The sequence below is a fragment of the Callospermophilus lateralis genome, chromosome 5, assembly GCF_048772815.1.
Source record: "Callospermophilus lateralis isolate mCalLat2 chromosome 5, mCalLat2.hap1, whole genome shotgun sequence".
Taxonomy (NCBI): Eukaryota; Metazoa; Chordata; class Mammalia; order Rodentia; family Sciuridae; genus Callospermophilus; species Callospermophilus lateralis.
In genome coordinates this window covers 49,632,113-49,650,001 of record NC_135309.1, presented here as the reverse complement: position 1 = coordinate 49,650,001, position 17,889 = coordinate 49,632,113, and the positions used below count along the sequence as shown (strand labels likewise).

The window sequence follows — 17,889 nt, the reverse complement described above, 5'->3', positions numbered from 1 at the left end:
ATTTGTACTTTTGTTCTAATTCTGTCCTTAATTCAGCTGGACCACAAGTTCTCTGGCTCTAAGTATTCTCTGCAGATGAGAAGTTAGGTTAGCTTAGCTTAATTGAAGTACCTTGGGATTCCAAAAATGTATGGTTTCCCTTGTTCTGAGTATGTAACTCATTCAGAATAACTCCAAATGGACCCAAGTGGGTAGCACTATCCTGTGGTATTCCTCTGTGGTCCTACCTGATTCTCAGCAAATTAGTCACTTCACACTGGAAAGAAAGAAAGAGAGAGAGGGAGGATATTTGTACTTGGCTATAAACACAGGTTAAAAAAAAAGTTATATACTAGCAGTCCTTGATTCCTTTAAAGCAATTAGATATTCTGAGGTGACAAGTTTTGCATATTAGAAAGACATTGGTATGATTAAAACATCCTGAAAATAACCCACATTGGTCACAGGGAGCTAAAATACTTTTAAAAAATGTTTACTTCACAAATAGAGCACATATTATTATGTGCATATTATTTATGTCCATGTTTTGTAGTTGTATGTTCTTTAGAAATGTTAATTTGTTCAGTGCTAGAAACAAACCAAAAAGAAGGAGCTACTCTTCCCCCTCGTGTACTAGTGACGGGGGAATCCAAGGGACAGAAAGGTGAAATGATCATGCCCCAATGATAGAGGCAGGATTTAAGCCAGGGTGGCCTTGCTCTGGAGACTACACTGCCACTCCCTGTCCTGTACTACCTACAGAGGAAGAAACTACTACTTGTCCTGAAACTACTTGTCCTGGTAATTACCTTCTAGTAGCTGTTGCCCAAGAGCATCATTGTTGTGGGTTTGCTATAAAGCTTCCCAGTGAGGTATCAGCACCTACCATTCAGGTAGCCTACCAGCTCCATATGAATAATCATTTTTAGTTTCCTAAATGTAGCAGGGCTAGATTACATTTGTATCCAATTAGCCAAAGACCAATCAAATAAATGATTAAACATTGGATCTGTGAGAAATAGGTAGACTCAAGATTTCCTGTGAGTTGTTCACTTTGCAATTGAGTCTCTGGGAGCAAAAATGGCCTAACAGGTGGCCTGTGTACCCAATGATTTAATATAGGTGTGGGCTGCAGGCCAGGGCAATGGAAGCTTCAGAAGCCAGGTGCTCTGTAGACTTGAAAGTGCCTATTATTCCAGCTCATTAAAACCAAGACAGTTTCACCTGAACTCTCCACCCCAAGGAAAGGAAAAAGGAGAAAGAAAAACAGGCTTCTGTTTTTTTTTTTTTTAAACTGGGCAACAGGCTCATCATTCAATGGAGGTCAAATTTGTAACATCCTTCCATTGATGTGTTGGTTTTTCACTCCATAGCCAGTTACTTCCCTTCAATACACACTCTTAGAAAAATTCATGAAGGAGTTCCATGGCTTCTATAATTAGGGGCTCTCCTTTTCACATTTCCCAACATTGCTCTGAGAGATCCATGTTCCTAGGCAGCAAGTCACCCTATTTAAAGTTAAATCTTTCCTAGGCTCAAGCCATGGCAACATAACCCAGTTGTGCTTGATGGAAGAGGGAAGAAGAAGTCTTAGGACAAGTCAGTTTATGTTCAAATAACTGAATTCAGGAAGAGCAACGTATAAATTGTGGGACACACATATGGGAAGTTGTGAATGATCCCCAACCTTGGACTATGGTTGACCATAAAGTGCTATTTCTTTTTTTGCTGGAACCATATGATCTTTTAGATATCGAAAAAGATTGTAGTTGTCAAAAAAGAGGATTTCATTCACAGAATTCTATTTTAAAAGGTTTCCCAGTTCTTCCAGACAATCGGTGTCAGCAGTCAAAAGCTAAGCCCCTTCCAGAACCCTGGGGACCATGGGAGGCTTGGTAGCAAGAACCCCTTTCAGTTCTTTTTTATTATTATCCACTTTGTAAATTCTTCTTTCTTTTTAATCTCTAAACTACTAATTAACATAAACAGGCCATGCCAAAAGGGGGCAATCTGAGAGCTTTCTGAGGAGTTGCCAATGCATATTAATCAGTTGTTAATTTACAATTCATATATTCAGCTCCTACTTCAGTTTGGAGGGGAGGCTGGGCAAGGAAAGGCTTAGAGCCATCTCAAACCTGATACCAAGTCACAGACACATTCCAATCATGTGCTTGGCCACAGCACCACCATAAAGTCAAGCAAGTAATAAACTAATGCAGTAAACTGCCTTGAAATTAAAGGGCAGGGTGATTATGGCACCCTACTGAAGTTTGAAGAAGCTTCCCAGTTCAGCAGTTTACAAAACAGGCGCCTCATTCTCCCCTTCACCACTCTTACACACACATTGACATACAGTTCATGAGCAGGCAGGAAGTTGTAAGACTACAGTCCTGCCCCCTCCTTTATTTTCATATGAGAAGCCTGTTTTTATTTTTATTTTTCTCCCTTGTGCTTTTCCTAGAAGCAAGCGGATTTCCCAAGAAAGGAAAACATATCTGTGTGTGTGTGTGTGTGTGTGTGTGTGTATGTGTGTGTGTGTGTGTGTGTGTGTGAGAGAGAGAGAGAGAGAGAGAGAGAGAGAGACTCGTGCAAATAATTTCTTTCTCTTCTTCTTCTTCTCCCCCTGCCTTTCCTTTAAAGAAATGAGGGGGCTTTAAAGTCTACACAGAAGCCTTGAGGTCCTGGTTTAAAGCTGTGGATAATTTTCCAGCCCCAGGACTTCCTGTATTTAAAAAAAAAAAAAGTCAATGTTATTTCAAGGGAAAATGAGCTGTTTGGCTTTCCCTTAGTAGCCCCCCATCTCCTCTGTTGAGTATAGTTCTTTTCTTCTCTTTCTTCTAAATTCCAGACAAAAACGCCCTTGTACTCTGCTCACACAGAAGGGGAGGTTTAAATATAGCCCCACACCTGAGCTGCTGATTCTGTTTCTCCCCTTCCAAGGGAAGATTGGCAGCAAACCATAAAGACAACCAAATTCTCAGCAAAACAGGAAGGTGAGCAGAAGCAAGAAGTGTAAACTTTAACTCAAGTACATTTCAGATTTTAATTGACCATCATTTTGTAAAGAAAAGAGTAGCTTCTGGAAAGAATTTACCTTTATCATCTTCCATCTTGTCAATCAAATCATCAAAGCTAAGACTGAAAATGTATTTCCTAAAGAGAGATGGAGATGGAGATTAGCTTTGTTTAGCCTCTCTGATGAACAGATGTAGCATGCTGAATACCAAGCATTTGCAGATATGGAAAGGACATGGGAATCCATCTGGAACCTTTGGGCCACTTTAATCTCCAGAGTCTTCCCGCCTTAGTTGTAGCTATAAAGCTGCTCTAGTTCTGGTGTGAGAGAAAATGGTGACTATGGAAATTGTTCTTTAATGATGTCCCAGGGAGCTAGATGCCATGATATTTCTGGAAGTGTTTCCAGGGGTAGTTCTTGTATGCTAAGTTCTTCTTTCCTTTTTCTAGCATGTAGATGTCATGTTGCTAAAAAAAAAAATCATGGGTATGGGCTTATCTGCCCTCAATGAGATACATTATTAAGTAGAAAATGACCTGTCTTGATTCTTGTTTGACCTTGTATTAATTTTGTTTTGTTTGTAGGGACCATATTTATACTGTTGATATTGACACATCCCACACAGAAGAAATTTACTGTAGCAAAGTAAGTAGTTTCAAAACCATCTCCTAAAATGGAGGAGCTTAGTGTAGTTTTTGAAGATAATTTGTATTTTAAATGCAATGTATCATGGGGATGATGTAGCTAAATTTGGAAGTGGCAACATGCTTTTGTAAAAATCTTAATTTGGGGGCCAGTTAGGATTTAACATGCATTCAGAAACAGGTACTGAATACAATATGTGTGCATATATATTTTGAAGTTTCAGTTAATTTTCTAAAATTCTTTAATAAAATAGCACCTGATTATCTAGGAAAATACCAATTTTCATAAGATTTTTGTCCTATGAATAAATTCCACAAATGTTTCAAAGTTAATGTTTCAAGGTCTTGAAATATGAAGTTTGATTTGACTATTGTGAGTTAGGAACTTGATCATTATGCGTTCAGATAGACATAAAGTCCAACTTAAGCTTTCCTCACAGCTCCATGTGGGGATATTTTAGTTTATAAAATGTGTGCCATTAAAGTAGGCAGTTGGCCCATTAATTCATGTGAAAGAGCATAACCTGAATTAAGTCTTTGTCCACCTGAAGTGAATGTTCCCTTTATGTTTAAGGAAATGACTTCCATATTTTAAGGAAAAAGGCTCCTTTACAAAAAAATTGATTTACCAATGGAAAGGACAAGTGCATGTGTTTTATCAAAATGAGCATAATTTAACAAGTTAATTTGGATAGTTTATGTGAAATTTCCATGCTGTTGTTTCTTCTTCTTCTCTTTCTCCTTTATCTGTAGCTCAAAGAGAAGACCATTTTGTAGTTTAATGAATAGATAGGAGTTCAAAATTAAATCAACGTTTCCATCTCTAATCTTTTGTTGTTATGGTGAATTAATCATGGAGAAAGGGGTGTGGAAAGCTTTCAATAAATATATGTTCAGCCTCTAGTCTCCCCAAGGGAACTCTTACTTCTAAAATCAAATGCAACAACCTCTGGGCTCTAATTGATTTCTTTCTTGATCCCTGCAGAAACTGACATGGAAATCTAGACAAGCTGATGTAGACACATGCAGAATGAAGGGAAAACATAAGGTAGGCAATTTTCATTTCTCCTGCAGCTGCCACTTTGGGTTAAGTTTTTGATGGTTATCTCCACCGTGGACTGTGATGTAGTATGCATCATGTGATTCCCTTTTCCTCAGTAATTGCTTTTTCCATCAACTTATTGAAGGCTTTAATTTGCAGAAATAGTTTGCTTTTAATGTGATGAAACATTACGACAGCTGCTAGGACAGCATCGTGAACTCCTTAGGCACTCTCAGGATTACGGACAAAAAGCTGGCTGCCCAGGTCTTCTGAGTGCTCTGTGTGATAGCCCACCTCACAGGCAAGGGCCCTCTGGGAATCTGGGGAAGTGCTCATAAAAGGCTGCCTCAGACATGTAGGCTTTTTTTTTTTTTTTGCCTTTGGTCATATAACAACATAAAAACACACTTCAGCCAGAAGGCTTGTACATCAAGGGACCCCAGAGCATCTGGCATTAAAATTAATATGATGGGAGATTGGCACTTCCAGCTGGCCTTCTTTTTGTGGCATAAAATAAACACGCATCCTCCCATTTGATGCCATCTTTTTATTTACTGCTGAAACAATGGTTATCGACATCATCTTTTGGTTAACATCAGGAGTAACTCGAACTTTTAACAGGGCAAATCCTCCACCATTTTCGCTGTAACGTAGTATGAGCAGATGGTGGGACTCGGTGACAAATGGATTTCTGTGTTGAATGGACTAGGTACAAAACAGTTTGAATTATTTTGCAGGATGAATGTCACAACTTTATTAAAGTTCTACTGAAGAAAAACGATGATACGTTGTTTGTCTGTGGAACCAATGCCTTCAACCCTTCCTGCAGGAACTATAAGGTAAATGCTATTTGTCCATTGGAACCACACAGCCAGGAGGTATTTCATAATTTACTGTGATTGTACCCACAGAAACCTAAGAGGGGTAATTTAATACCACCTGGGTTCCTCTCACTTGTTCAACTTAATGTATTGCTCCACATGAGTGATCCTGAGCAGGCTTCTAAGCTTCCTGTTTGTTCAGGATTGATTGACACATCTTTAAAGAGCATACCCTGCAAAAGTAGTTTCTCTAAGACCTTATTCTTTATTGTTCAGAAGTCTGACATACTGACCACATGGAATTACCATGTGGATTTCCTCTCTGTCTCTCTTTCCCTTTCTCTTTCTCCCTCCAATCCCACAATCTCCCCTCTGAGCACAAAAACACACTTAAAAGGTATCTCAAAATCATGCCGTTTAAAACTGTAGACTTTCCTCTTGGTAAGATTTTCAAGAGCACAGAAATTTGATTCCATTTAACACTCATCTTACTTGACCATGACCTTACTTATATCGGCCTTTATAAAAGGAAAAAAAATAATGAATTCTCAGAGTTGGTAAATCTAGTTAGTACGCATGCAGCTGATAGAGGGGCTACCAAGGAAGCCCGGCGCTCACCAGCTGTGGAAGCAGACGTAGCGATGGTCTAAGGTTGTGGCTCCACATCTGTTAACTTTCCTTGTCCCTTCTGATTGCTGAAGATTTTACTCAACAAGCATCGAGTTTTTACTGTGGCCAGGCACTGACAGATAGGAGGCTTCCACTCTTAGGAAGCCATACAGGGAGAAGAAAATTGTAATTCCATGGGCTTGCTGCCATGGGACGCAATGCAGAGAATTGCTGAAGCACAATTACCCTAGCCTGGGTGAGGACTTGAGGCAACCGCAGGAAGGAGGTAGGATGCCTCCTTTTCTTTAGAGTTCCTGGCTGCTGTTCTCATGCCTGGAACACAAATACCCTCAGCCTATAAGAAACCCAGAGGCTCTACAAGGAACCACATCTGGGGTTGTCCAAAACTTAATGTGGTACCTGCCCATCAAGTGCTTGTTAGTTTTTGTGGAATAAACATGAAGAAGGTAATGCCTTACCTTTGCATTGAGGATAAGGAGAAGTTAGCCAAATGAAAGAAGAGGACACTACAAGTAGGTGAACGGCGTGAACAAAGGCATGAGAAATAGCCATTGAGCTCGAGAAACTTCATCTGGTTCTCAGTTGCTAGAATTTGAAGTGACAAGTGATAACAGAAAGAGGCTAGAGAGGTAGATGGCTCAAAAGATGAAGGCCAGACAATAGATTCAGGATATACTTATGTGACAAAAATCAGGAGGATTTTAATAATTGATAAGGAGCACAGGACAAGGAGAGCAAGAGCAGTCAAGGATGACTGCTAGGGTGTCCCTTGGATGGGGCAGTTTAGAGAATAAAAGAGATTCAGCAAGGGTGGGGTGGAGGTAGTAAGAATTGGGGGTTCTGCTCTGAATGTTCTAAGGAAGGATGAAACTGGGGGGCGGGGGGCCATGTATATGAGGAGTGAACAAAGATATCCAGCATGGAAATAAGCCTTGATCTGGGGAGAGATATAGGGAGAAATATAAATTTGAGTCTCTGCATCATAAAGTGCAATCCTAGGGGTATAGAGAATGAAAATAAGCAATGATAGACTGGGAAAAGAACCACTGGGCTCGCTGCAAAGATCCTCCTGCCTTTTCTTAACAAAGAAATGAAGGGAGGGTCTGGTTTACCCTCATGCTCACCTTCCATCATGTGCTTAGAAATGGATAGCAGCAGGGCCAGGGTTAGGGGAGGCAGGTGAGGCCCCCAGCTCTGATGCAAAATATACAGGAGGACCCCCCCAAATGCAGTAATTAAGATAAATTTGATTTTTTTATGTCATCATTTTTGAAAATCAAAATTAGTATGAAAATGTCAATCGTAAACAAAAGATCAAATCTTAAAATAAAGGCAGGATTCATTAGTTCACAAGCAAGGCAGCCCAGCCAGCCCAACATGTATTCTATCCAATGACTGCAAGCTCAGGTTTCAACTCTACCTCTTAATATTCCATCCCTGTTTGTCATTGTTTGGGACTCATTTAGATTAATGCTCCTAACACATCACAAAGAATTCCCCAGCTAGAAAGCTATCTTTTATGACAAATTACGGGTTTCCTTGGCACTATGATACACTGGCCACGAGAGGTCTAGCTCATTCTTTCCAGGCATGTTCCATTTCCCACGGTGCCTCACCTATAGCGAGCACTGTCACCTCAGCTTGTTCTAGCCACACCTGCAGAAACATATTGTGGGAGTCTGGGCCTCTCAGAGCCCACACATGGGTTGCTGTTCATGCTCAGCCCCTGCTATATTCCTAGCACTGTAAATGGTCATAAGTTACCCCTGGCATTGCTCAGAAAGGTGTTCTCTTGGGCTCAGGGCACAGTATGACTTTGCTAATGACATGGGACACAACATATGTGGCTGCAGGGAGAATGACAGTCTATCTCTAAAGTGCTTTTTATCAACAGATCAGGACCAAAGATGCAAAGCAAAACCAGTTAACTGGTCTTTCACTGAAAACTTCAAGTCTCATCCCAGCACAGAAGTATCCATTTGGTTAGAGTAACTTGAGACAGGAAAGTGACAAATGTTCAGCTTCTTTCTCTGCACCATGGCCTGATTTATACAATTTTTATATTAAGAGAAAAAAAAAAAAAACAGTGTTAGAAAGATTAAAGCCCTAAACAAGATTACCTGGGGGAGAATTTGAATACTATAAACTTGAAGGTATAACTCCACTCTTCATCCCTTTTCCCTCTAGGGCTCTACACCTCTTGAACTTTCTGCAAAAGTCAGGCTGGTTCTTTATATCATTATCTGTACCCTATGGTGATTTAATTTCCCAGGGGTTGCTGTTAAGTCTGAGATTTGATGACCACTATGAGGATTAATTCTTACTTCATCGAAAGAGGATTTCACTCTGCCATTGTTTTTATTTCTGGACCTTTCCAGAGTTATGAACCAATGCATTAATTCTTCACAGCTTCTTGCCTTTGACTAGCTATAGCTATAACAACTTTTTTTTTTTTTTTTTAAGGAAAGGTTACATTTAAAAATTAAAAAAAAAAAAAAATCCTATTCCCCTTTTATACAGTTTCCCCATTGCTAGGATCAGAATGAGCACTACTGGGGGTGAGGGCATTTCTGTTGCCTCATTGTGTGCTAAGCATCATTTCTGAAGATGTGCCAGACCCACAGACCACAAACTCTGTCACAGTTCAACAGAAAGCTCTTGTTGGGATAAAATATCTGGGAAAGACTTTCATAAAGAATGTGCTGGGAGTGGGGTGGAGTACATTGCTTTAAAGGATGTCTGATTTGCCTGTCTTTCCCCTAAAAATGTATATTTTAAACTCAACTGAGCTATAATTTAAAAACAGATGACTTCAACGGGGCCATCTTCAAGTGTTTCCTGATAGGAAAGTCCTGTTCCATCTCTGACACTGGGCTTTAAAGCAAAAGCACAGAAGATTTGACAGCACCGAGTGCTGCTCATGAGATCCTCTCTTTCCTTCTGGGAAAGACCTCAAGCTCCTTGATTTGGGGAAGCTTGATGTAGCACCAATCACCAATGGTCTTTGCATAGATCTGCCCTCAGCACCAGTTTACATCCTTTTAGTTTTCAAATGTGTGCTCAAACCATGCAATTCCCTGATGATAAACAAAGTATCCTTAAACTGTAAAGAAGATTGAACCACAAATGGGTATAAAAACATTAGCAATGTGGAGATCGTTTTCTGGACTCGGTGGTACTAAGATTTTATATGCTAGAAAGATCCCACAGAGTAAGAAGAGAGACAGCATGTCATAAAGTAGGAGCCACTGTGTCCCTGATCAGGGTAGGCCAACCTCTGACCAGCACAAGGGGATTAGTTCTGGCTCACAGCACAGTCAATTGTGGATTAGAGAAAGGGGTTTTTCCTCGAGGCTATGCAGAAGGCCAGGCTTCCTCCTGCTCAGACCTCTTGTAGGGTCCTAGAATCCTTAATACCTGGTGTGGAGAGAGAAAGAGCAAGATGGAGGCCACGGGAAGGTTTTCAGGGTCAAGTCCAAGAGGCGGTATGCAGCCTCACATTCACATTCTATTGGTCATAGTGTGGTCACATGGCCATGTAGAACTGCAGGGGATGATGGGAAATGTACTTAGTGTGGTCAGAAAGAAAGGGAAATGGGATTTTGGGAAACAGCCATGGAGGCTTTGCCACACCCACAAATGCTCATGGAGTCAAGTGTTTGTATTTCCTTTGGAGAAGTAAAGGTGAATGATAGCGACTTGGTAAAGAAGGCCCTGAATTGACTTTTTAAAATAAATAAGAAATCCAGGTGTTCGCCCCCCAATACTACTTTGACAAAACGAAACTCACCAGCAGGCCAGTAATAACCTCTAACTTAAAGAAACAGTGCCTGAGTCAGGGGCTCAGTCTCTCACTGCTTCTGACCTTTGTGAGCCGTTCAACTTTTGGGCCTCTGTTTTCTAAACCTGGGCCATTTGCAAAATCACTTTCAAAGCTGCCATCCTTTGATGCTGAAGCATGTGCCAAGGCCACCCATGTTCTGCTCATATTCATGTTCTTGTACCTTTCCTGATTCTGTATCATTCTGCCAAGTAACCCAAGGAAAAATTCCAGTGTCTTCTACAGGATTTAAGCCACAAAGGTAGGACTCATCATGCAAAACAAAACCAGAAACTAAGGTCATTCTCTAGAGTTCATGACTCAACAGATAATTGGGACAAGTAGCTTTTTCCAGGGATTGCCTCAGAAATTCCTTGGTTTAGAATGTTTATTTCTAGGCCATTTCATTAGGATATGGAGATATATTTATTGTAATAGTTAAGGGTTGAGCAGACATGACCAAATTTTAGACTCTCCTAGCTATAGAACCTTGGTCAAGTGACTTAATCTCTTTTAGCCTGTTTCTTCATCTGAAACACATAGACGTGCATTGGAGGGAATTTATAAGGACATTTGCAAGTATGCATATGAATTACTGTACACATGAAGTGCTTTATAAGTATCAGTTTTGTAATTATTGTTGGTGGTTGTTGTTTATAATCAAGTTATATTATTGCATTTAGATTGATACTTTGGAACCTTTTGGGGATGAATTTAGTGGAATGGCCCGATGCCCTTATGATGCCAAACATGCCAACGTTGCGCTGTTTGCAGGTAAATGACCCGATTTCTTCTTATTGCATTTGCTTTTGCGTGTTTCAGCCTGTCGCTGAGAATCTGCTCTGGAGGATTCGTGGAGTCACAGTTGTAGCCTGATTCTCTGGTGAATACTGTAATTAAGAGTGCCTTTTCCATTTGAAATTAGTATGGAAATTGTACTTTTGCTTCTCTAAACAAGTCTTTGCCACACTTACCCATACTTTTGTGTCTGTAGAAAAGGATAACAGCTCAACATTGAATATGCAATGGCAAGTTTGGGCTCAAATAATAGAAATCACACCTCAAACTATGGATATGGTTTAATATTTGAGGTCGGGTAGACTTTGGGATTGTTCTGATCAACAACAGTATTATCCCCGATGCTGCTGCTTGTCATTTCCCGCCTCTGCATCAACTCCATTATGAGATTGGCTCCTGCCCCAATTAACGTCTTCTTATCTACATATAGAAGGATAATGAAAAAAAAAAGAACAACAAAAAAGGAAACTTCTGGAATCTCAGTCAGAGCAGTGAGGCCACATACCCATAAACTTCCAGCACAATCTCACATATCATAGCCTGATTAAGCAATATGTCTGTCTCTGGTCCAAAGGTCCTGGTGGTTTAGAGGGTAATATTGATTGTTGAAGTGGGCCTGTACTCCCCCACCCCACACCTTCTCTCTGCTCTAAAAGATATAAAGAAGCAGCTGATAAGCCATCCTTTTAGTAGGATTTTTGTATATGACTGTGTTTTAATTAGGAATTTATTTAGGAATTCATTGCCAGCTGTGTGTGTGGAGGTGGGTGTTGAGAGAAGTGTTGGTATAATAGTGATTGTTATAGCATGTAATAAAGCAGTTAACTATAATTTCCATCGCAACAGCTAAAAACTGGCACATCCTAGCTGTATAAGGGACTTTAGGGCTTTGATTATGAAACAAGATTGTTTCCCAGCTCCTTGAACTTCATCCTCAGAGTTACCCATTTGTGGGCCTGAATCTTTAGTCACAGATTGTAGAAACAGAAAGTTTCCTGGGGTTCTCCTCCTAAGTGAGAGCCTGCTTTTTTGAGAAACAGTACTTCACTGCCACAAAGTCTCCTAGACTAATTTGCAAGCATGGGCAGGAGCAAAGCCAGGGGCAAGAGGGCTTGAGCATATTCTAAAATGCATACCTATACCGAATACCTCTCTGATTCTAGGACTTGCATTAGTTGGGACCTTGGAGGATGTGGGCTGAAGGACAGAATTTTAGTTTAACTGTAAACTAAAAAGGGAACTTGTAGCCAGAGGTGGAAATGAGAGACAGCACTGAGTGTTTACTGAGGCCAGTATGTTTCCAAGAGCTATTGAGAACAAATACACAAGATGAAACTATTATTTTCCCCACCCTAAGATGTACATCTGAAAAGTTTCCCATTGGAATATTTGAAATCTTATGAAAGCTCAGCCCTATTTGACTCAAGATCTGCACTGTGAGTGGATGGTAGCATAGTACCAACAATGGCAGAATAGTGTTCTGTTTTACAAGGAAAGTTCTGGTCGGATACCAGTATTGAGTGTAAAACAGAGTCCTGGAGTGTTATTAAAAGGAGGAATAGCCATCCCTACATTCCATACTCCTCCCCATGTACCACTGTCCTAAAACCCAGGCTTATCTTTATGACATAGGGTATAAGAATATAGAATATATATTCTATGAGAAAGCTTGCGATTTATAGATATGTGCCTGTCAATGCAAAGGTTTGTGGTCTGCAGATTTGAACAAAAATATAATCAGAACTTCTTAATGTAGAGTTGCTAATTATGCAGATATCAAGATACCTCTTAGTTAAATCTGAGCAAATTTTCGTTATTTTAAGACCAAAGGTAAAAATAAATATCTTTGTTTAGGTTTTGATAATCTTTTTATTTTTAAATATGGTAGAACTTAAAAAGTACTATATTGTCTGTAAGTCACTTTGGCATATAATTAGTGAAAATATGTAATTCATTAAAAATAAAGCCAAGAAGTCATTGTTTTTATTTTGGGGTATAACTATTGTTTCTATTTAGTCTACATAGATTTTACTATCCTAGAACACCCCAATTAGTTATTTGTTTGCAGAGTTTGCTAATCCAGGAAAGAACCAAACGTTTTAGGGACCATCTCCAGTATTTATTCTCTTTTGCCTTGGATATATCCTCAAGTATCCCTCCCCAAAAGAATAAGTTCTTAAAGAAAGGCCAGTTTGAACTCAGCCTCTCCCATCCCCTTTCTTCTTTGTTTTGGAATTTTGTAATTCATAATGTTTTCAGTTTGTGATTTGTGAAATCCTAAAGCAAATACCTGTTAATTAAGGTAGATTGGCAGGGCTTAATGAAGTCTTTTGACCAAATAAAGAGCAGTGCTGACCCTCAGGACAGAAGCAGGAATTTGGTCAGCCCCTTTGTGCTTATGAGCCTCCTCTGTTCAACTCTGCCCACCTCCCCAGGGTGAGGACTCCCTTACCTCTGCCGGACTTAAATTTTTCAGTGATACCATCAGTTTCTATCTTTCCCTGGGCTCCTACCTAATCCAGTTTACCATGGTGTGGTGGCAATAGCAGCATCCAAGGGTCCTTGGCCTTGAGATTTCAGTCAAGGTCCATCTAATCAAGTGCAGCAAACAACATTTTTCATTTACTCTGTTCCCTGAGCTGCTGCTGCTTAGAAAAATTGCCATGCAATTTAAAAAATGAAAAATGTTTCATCTCTCATGATCCCAATTTAAAATGGTTAGGAATATGGGCCAAGTATTTTCCTAGCGACTCTTGGATTTTTCCCAGTTGTCCTATCTCATTTGCCTGATGTAGGAAAGCAATCTGGGGGATGTCTTCATTATTCCCCATCCCCACTCTCTTGCTGTCACCCTGTTTACCTCTTTTCTTTTTCTGCTAAGATGGAAAACTATACTCGGCCACAGTGACTGACTTCCTGGCCATTGATGCAGTCATTTACCGGAGTCTTGGAGACAGCCCTACCCTGAGGACCGTCAAGCACGATTCAAAATGGTTGAAAGGTGAACAATTAAAAGAAGAAAGGTGTTGGGGGGCGGGTAACATATCTTGTGGGAGATTTAGAGTCTGGATGGACCAGACTGTAAATTCATTTTAGTAATGGTTTCTGACAGACCAAACCATATAAATTGCATCTTTCATCTCCACTGATTTATTTACCTCCCTTTTGCCCTTCCCTTGAGTTTCTGGAGGATTAACAAAACTACCAGTGCCACAACAATAGAATATGTTACATTCATCTTCCCCTGCCTGAAACTCTCATTTTGGAGTCCCACATGAAAAGAGCTGAATAGTTCATTCACGAAAGAGAACAGGGATTGGAGGTAGTGGGGAATAGGAAAGAGGCCATTCACAGCCCCGTGAGTCAGGCTGACCAGGCAATGTGTACAAAATCCACTCTGTAATATGGGCATTCCATTGTGGAAAATAAAATTACAGAGATTTGCAAAACCCATTTATTCTTGATTGTTGATTGCAAAGCTTCTGAAAGATATAATTTGTAGGCTTGAGAAGCCTTCTGAAATCACTAGCACTTGCAAGTGTGAAGTCATTAGAAATGGTTAGTGTTCACCAAATGTCTACACTTTTAATTAATAACATGTCTTTGGTTGCACTTGATTAAAATTCTCTTAACACTATGTGACATGTCTATTTGTCTACAGAACCATACTTTGTCCAAGCAGTGGATTATGGAGACTACATCTACTTCTTCTTCAGGGAAATCGCTGTGGAGTACAACACCATGGGAAAGGTAAGTGGGGAGGGTGCATTGGGCTATCTCGAAGCCCTGTAGCCTTTTCAGAGCTATAACAAATTACAGGGAACCTCTTAAATATTTCTATTTAAAAATCCAACCAACAGATGTTTGGTTAATTTCATACCAAATTCCAAGTATCTCGACATGTGGTTTTCAGGTACAGTTTTCCTTTTTAATTGAGTTGCTCCTTAGGGAGACTAAATATCCAGTATCCTCAAGCAAATTGAGTCTTGATATATTTATTATTTTCTTTCTTGCAAAAAGTGATAGAACAGTGAGGGGATGTCTATTTTATTAGTTATTTTTACCAGAGAGTAGATCAAGGTCATTAAGTTGGAGGACACAAATAAAAGGCCAGGGTGGCTTGCACAATTAGAGGAACTCACACTCTAAGGATGAGAGTCAGGCCCCAGAGGCAGGCAGTGAGGATGGCAGAGATGGTGCATACAAAGTGTGCTTTTGTTTGAGGAAATAAAAAGCTAAGCAGTCTGTATGGAAATGAGTTTATGTGGCTGGGAGCTGATCCCCTGAAGGATTTATGGCTCTGTATTAAATGCCACAGCCTTATCTTTTAAAACATGCTGTTTCAGTGCTGAGTTTTCCTCTTTTTTTTTTTTCTTTTGCTACTGATTTTAGAAACACAATATTAAATTAAGCACCTTGTTGTTCTGTTTCTGTTGTCAAGAAAAGGCAAATTCTAGTACGATCTTCTCACAAAGTGCCTGCATCTCATTTTCCCTGTGTGTTTTTCCTCTGCAGGTTGTTTTCCCTAGAGTCGCTCAGGTTTGTAAGAATGACATGGGAGGGTCTCAGAGAGTCCTGGAGAAACAGTGGACATCTTTCCTGAAGGCTCGACTGAACTGCTCAGTGCCTGGAGACTCTCATTTTTATTTCAACATACTCCAGGCGGTTACAGACGTGATCCGTATTAATGGCCGTGATGTTGTCCTGGCAACCTTTTCCACACCTTATAACAGGTAACTATGCCCAGGCTGTGTTGACCTAAATCATTTCTTCCTGGCTCCCTTTTCCCACAGGGCTTCTCTTGTAATATGTAGTGTTCACAACTGACAGAAAATTTCCATTCACTCTTTGTAGCTAAGAAGCACTTAACACTTAGTTTTCATCAATGAATTAGTTGGAATTTACAAGCATTATTAAAATAGGATTTTAGGGGAAATAAATTATAACAATATGCTCTATTCATATTACTGGCATGTAAACACTTTTCATGTGTTATTCCTAAATCCCTCCTCTAATCTTGGAAACCCAATACTATTGTTCTCTTTTTACACTCAAGGAAACTGAGCTTAAAATATTAGATTACCTGGTCCAGGTAGTCAACAATGGAAGAAGCAGTTTGGGAACTAAGAAATGTTTTTCCCATCTTAGCACATGTAGCATTCCAATGGGCTTGTAATATTTCCATTAATTAGCTAGGTATCTTTTGAAGTAAAAAACACCAGAAATATATTAAAATGCAACATCATGAAGTTTAGGATTGACATGAGTCTGTCCAGCATCCCACCCAGGGATCTAGTGACTGCCCTATTTGAGGAAGTCACCCTTGGGTGACCTCACTCAACAAATTAGATCATGGCCCAAATCCCAAACTTTGCTCTAGTGAGGATTTATAAGTCATCGAAAACTATACCTAGAGATATTGGATATCAGCCTATTCATTCCTATTTTTGTATTTGGTTAAGCTAAGACATGGTTAAGCTAAGACACTAATAATTGTCCCAGAGCAGTGAAAACTGTATGGATATTACAGAATAGAAGGAAAGTAAGGGGTCCCTGATACTCAGCTCTCCATGAAGCTACAAAGCTGTCACAGGTCTAGCACTGTTATGTGAAAATGATCCTAACTCTGGGTATGGTCATGAAATCTGAATTTCTCTACCATGTTCTCATCTCTGGGTATAATTTCTGATAGTCTAGATGGAATATCATCCTCTAAGAGTACAATATTTGTATTCTACTTTTTACAAAGACTCTTAAGAACTTGATGAGTGCTACATGACAGGCACAAAAATGATGAGACTGGAGGATAGCATCTAGAAAGAAGTGCTTAGGAATCAGGCAGAGCACAGAAAACAGCAAGCGGAAGGTGGAAATCATGCTCCTCAATTACATGGAGGGCAAGAGTCAAGAGTTTCCCATTGAAGATAAATGAAAATATGAGTCTATATTGCAGCAAGAACTATTTGATTAGATTTAGGTAAGCTTTAACCATCTGTAGGGATTTTTAGACTTGAGAATAAAAAAATATATAAAAAAATTTAGCTCTGGACTGTTCTTATATCAAAACCCATCTATCTAGGATTTTGTAGAGGCATGCTGTGTTTGTCAATGGGAATTCAAGGGCTAGTGGGACTTAAAAGCACATTTCTACTTTGGGGTTTTATTTTGGCTTTTTAAAGTGTGAGTTGCTTTGTAATTAAAATCCCATAGTGGGTTCCCTTGTGTTATAGGTACTCCATTTGAAGTATTTCTTAAAGGGTCCCTAGAAAATATCCACTGGGATGCTTATGCAGTCTCAGAAATTATATTTATTCAATAAAAATCAGAATATGGTAATCTAGTTTCTCATTTAAAAATATGCATACCCATTTTCACTTATAAATTACAGTCCTTTTCTGGCTTTCCTCCCTCTGATTTTATCCCTTTCCACTCCATGTCCGCATAAGCAAACTAGTGTGTCAGGTTGTTTTCTATCCCTAAGGGGCTCTCTTTACCCTGAGGAAGAAATCCAAGCTACTTGGCATGGCATGCCAACCCCCTTGTGGTGTGGCTCCCTTCTCTCTTCAGCTTGTCTTCCTTCCATCCTCTGCTACACAGCCTGTGCCACTAGCCTACAGAACCAAAGTCTGGTTCTAGAATGTGCTGTGTTCTGCACACATGATGCTCTCTGCCATGTCTGCCTGTCCAAACAACATCTGTCCATTGCAACCCTGTGCATGCTCCAAGTCTTGGCTGAGTCACCTCCCATGAAACTCTGTGCACCTTCTTTATGGGCTGCTTTTTACAAGATTGCCTTGGAGTTGTTATAATTATACTTGCTTCCACACTGAACTGTGAGCCAAATGAAGGAAGGCCTCTATTGGTCATGGGGCACTTACTGCTTTAGATTAGGAATTTCAGAAATACATGTTTAATAATCAGAAGGTGCAAAGAAAGGGATGGAGAAAAGATGACAGGAAGGAAGAGGAGGAAGAAACAAAAAGACCACAAATGATTCTAACCTTGGGAAGATTATAAAAACCCCAGATTCCTTAGTTATTATGGATGCGTCATAAAAGTTCTCAATCAATTTATCTGATGTTTCCTAATATGGAAGGTAAATATGTAAACTTGTTGCATTTAGGAGAGAAAGAAGTAAA

The 17,889-nt window shown here is 39.8% G+C and overlaps 1 protein-coding gene across 3 annotated transcripts in view; it reads left to right on the top strand.

Moving 5' to 3' along the window:
* Sema6a (semaphorin 6A) overlaps positions 1 to 17,889 on the top strand; it is a 126,001-nt gene that overhangs the window by 67,497 nt on the left and 40,615 nt on the right. For all 3 annotated transcript variants that reach the window (XM_076856668.1, XM_076856667.1, XM_076856666.1), the window contains exons 4-10: positions 3,580 to 3,640; positions 4,625 to 4,687; positions 5,419 to 5,520; positions 10,636 to 10,726; positions 13,632 to 13,751; positions 14,412 to 14,500; positions 15,266 to 15,483. In XM_076856668.1, coding sequence (XP_076712783.1) covers positions 3,580 to 3,640; positions 4,625 to 4,687; positions 5,419 to 5,520; positions 10,636 to 10,726; positions 13,632 to 13,751; positions 14,412 to 14,500; positions 15,266 to 15,483 — 744 coding nt within the window. The remainder of the gene's footprint in view (positions 1 to 3,579; positions 3,641 to 4,624; positions 4,688 to 5,418; positions 5,521 to 10,635; positions 10,727 to 13,631; positions 13,752 to 14,411; positions 14,501 to 15,265; positions 15,484 to 17,889) is intronic.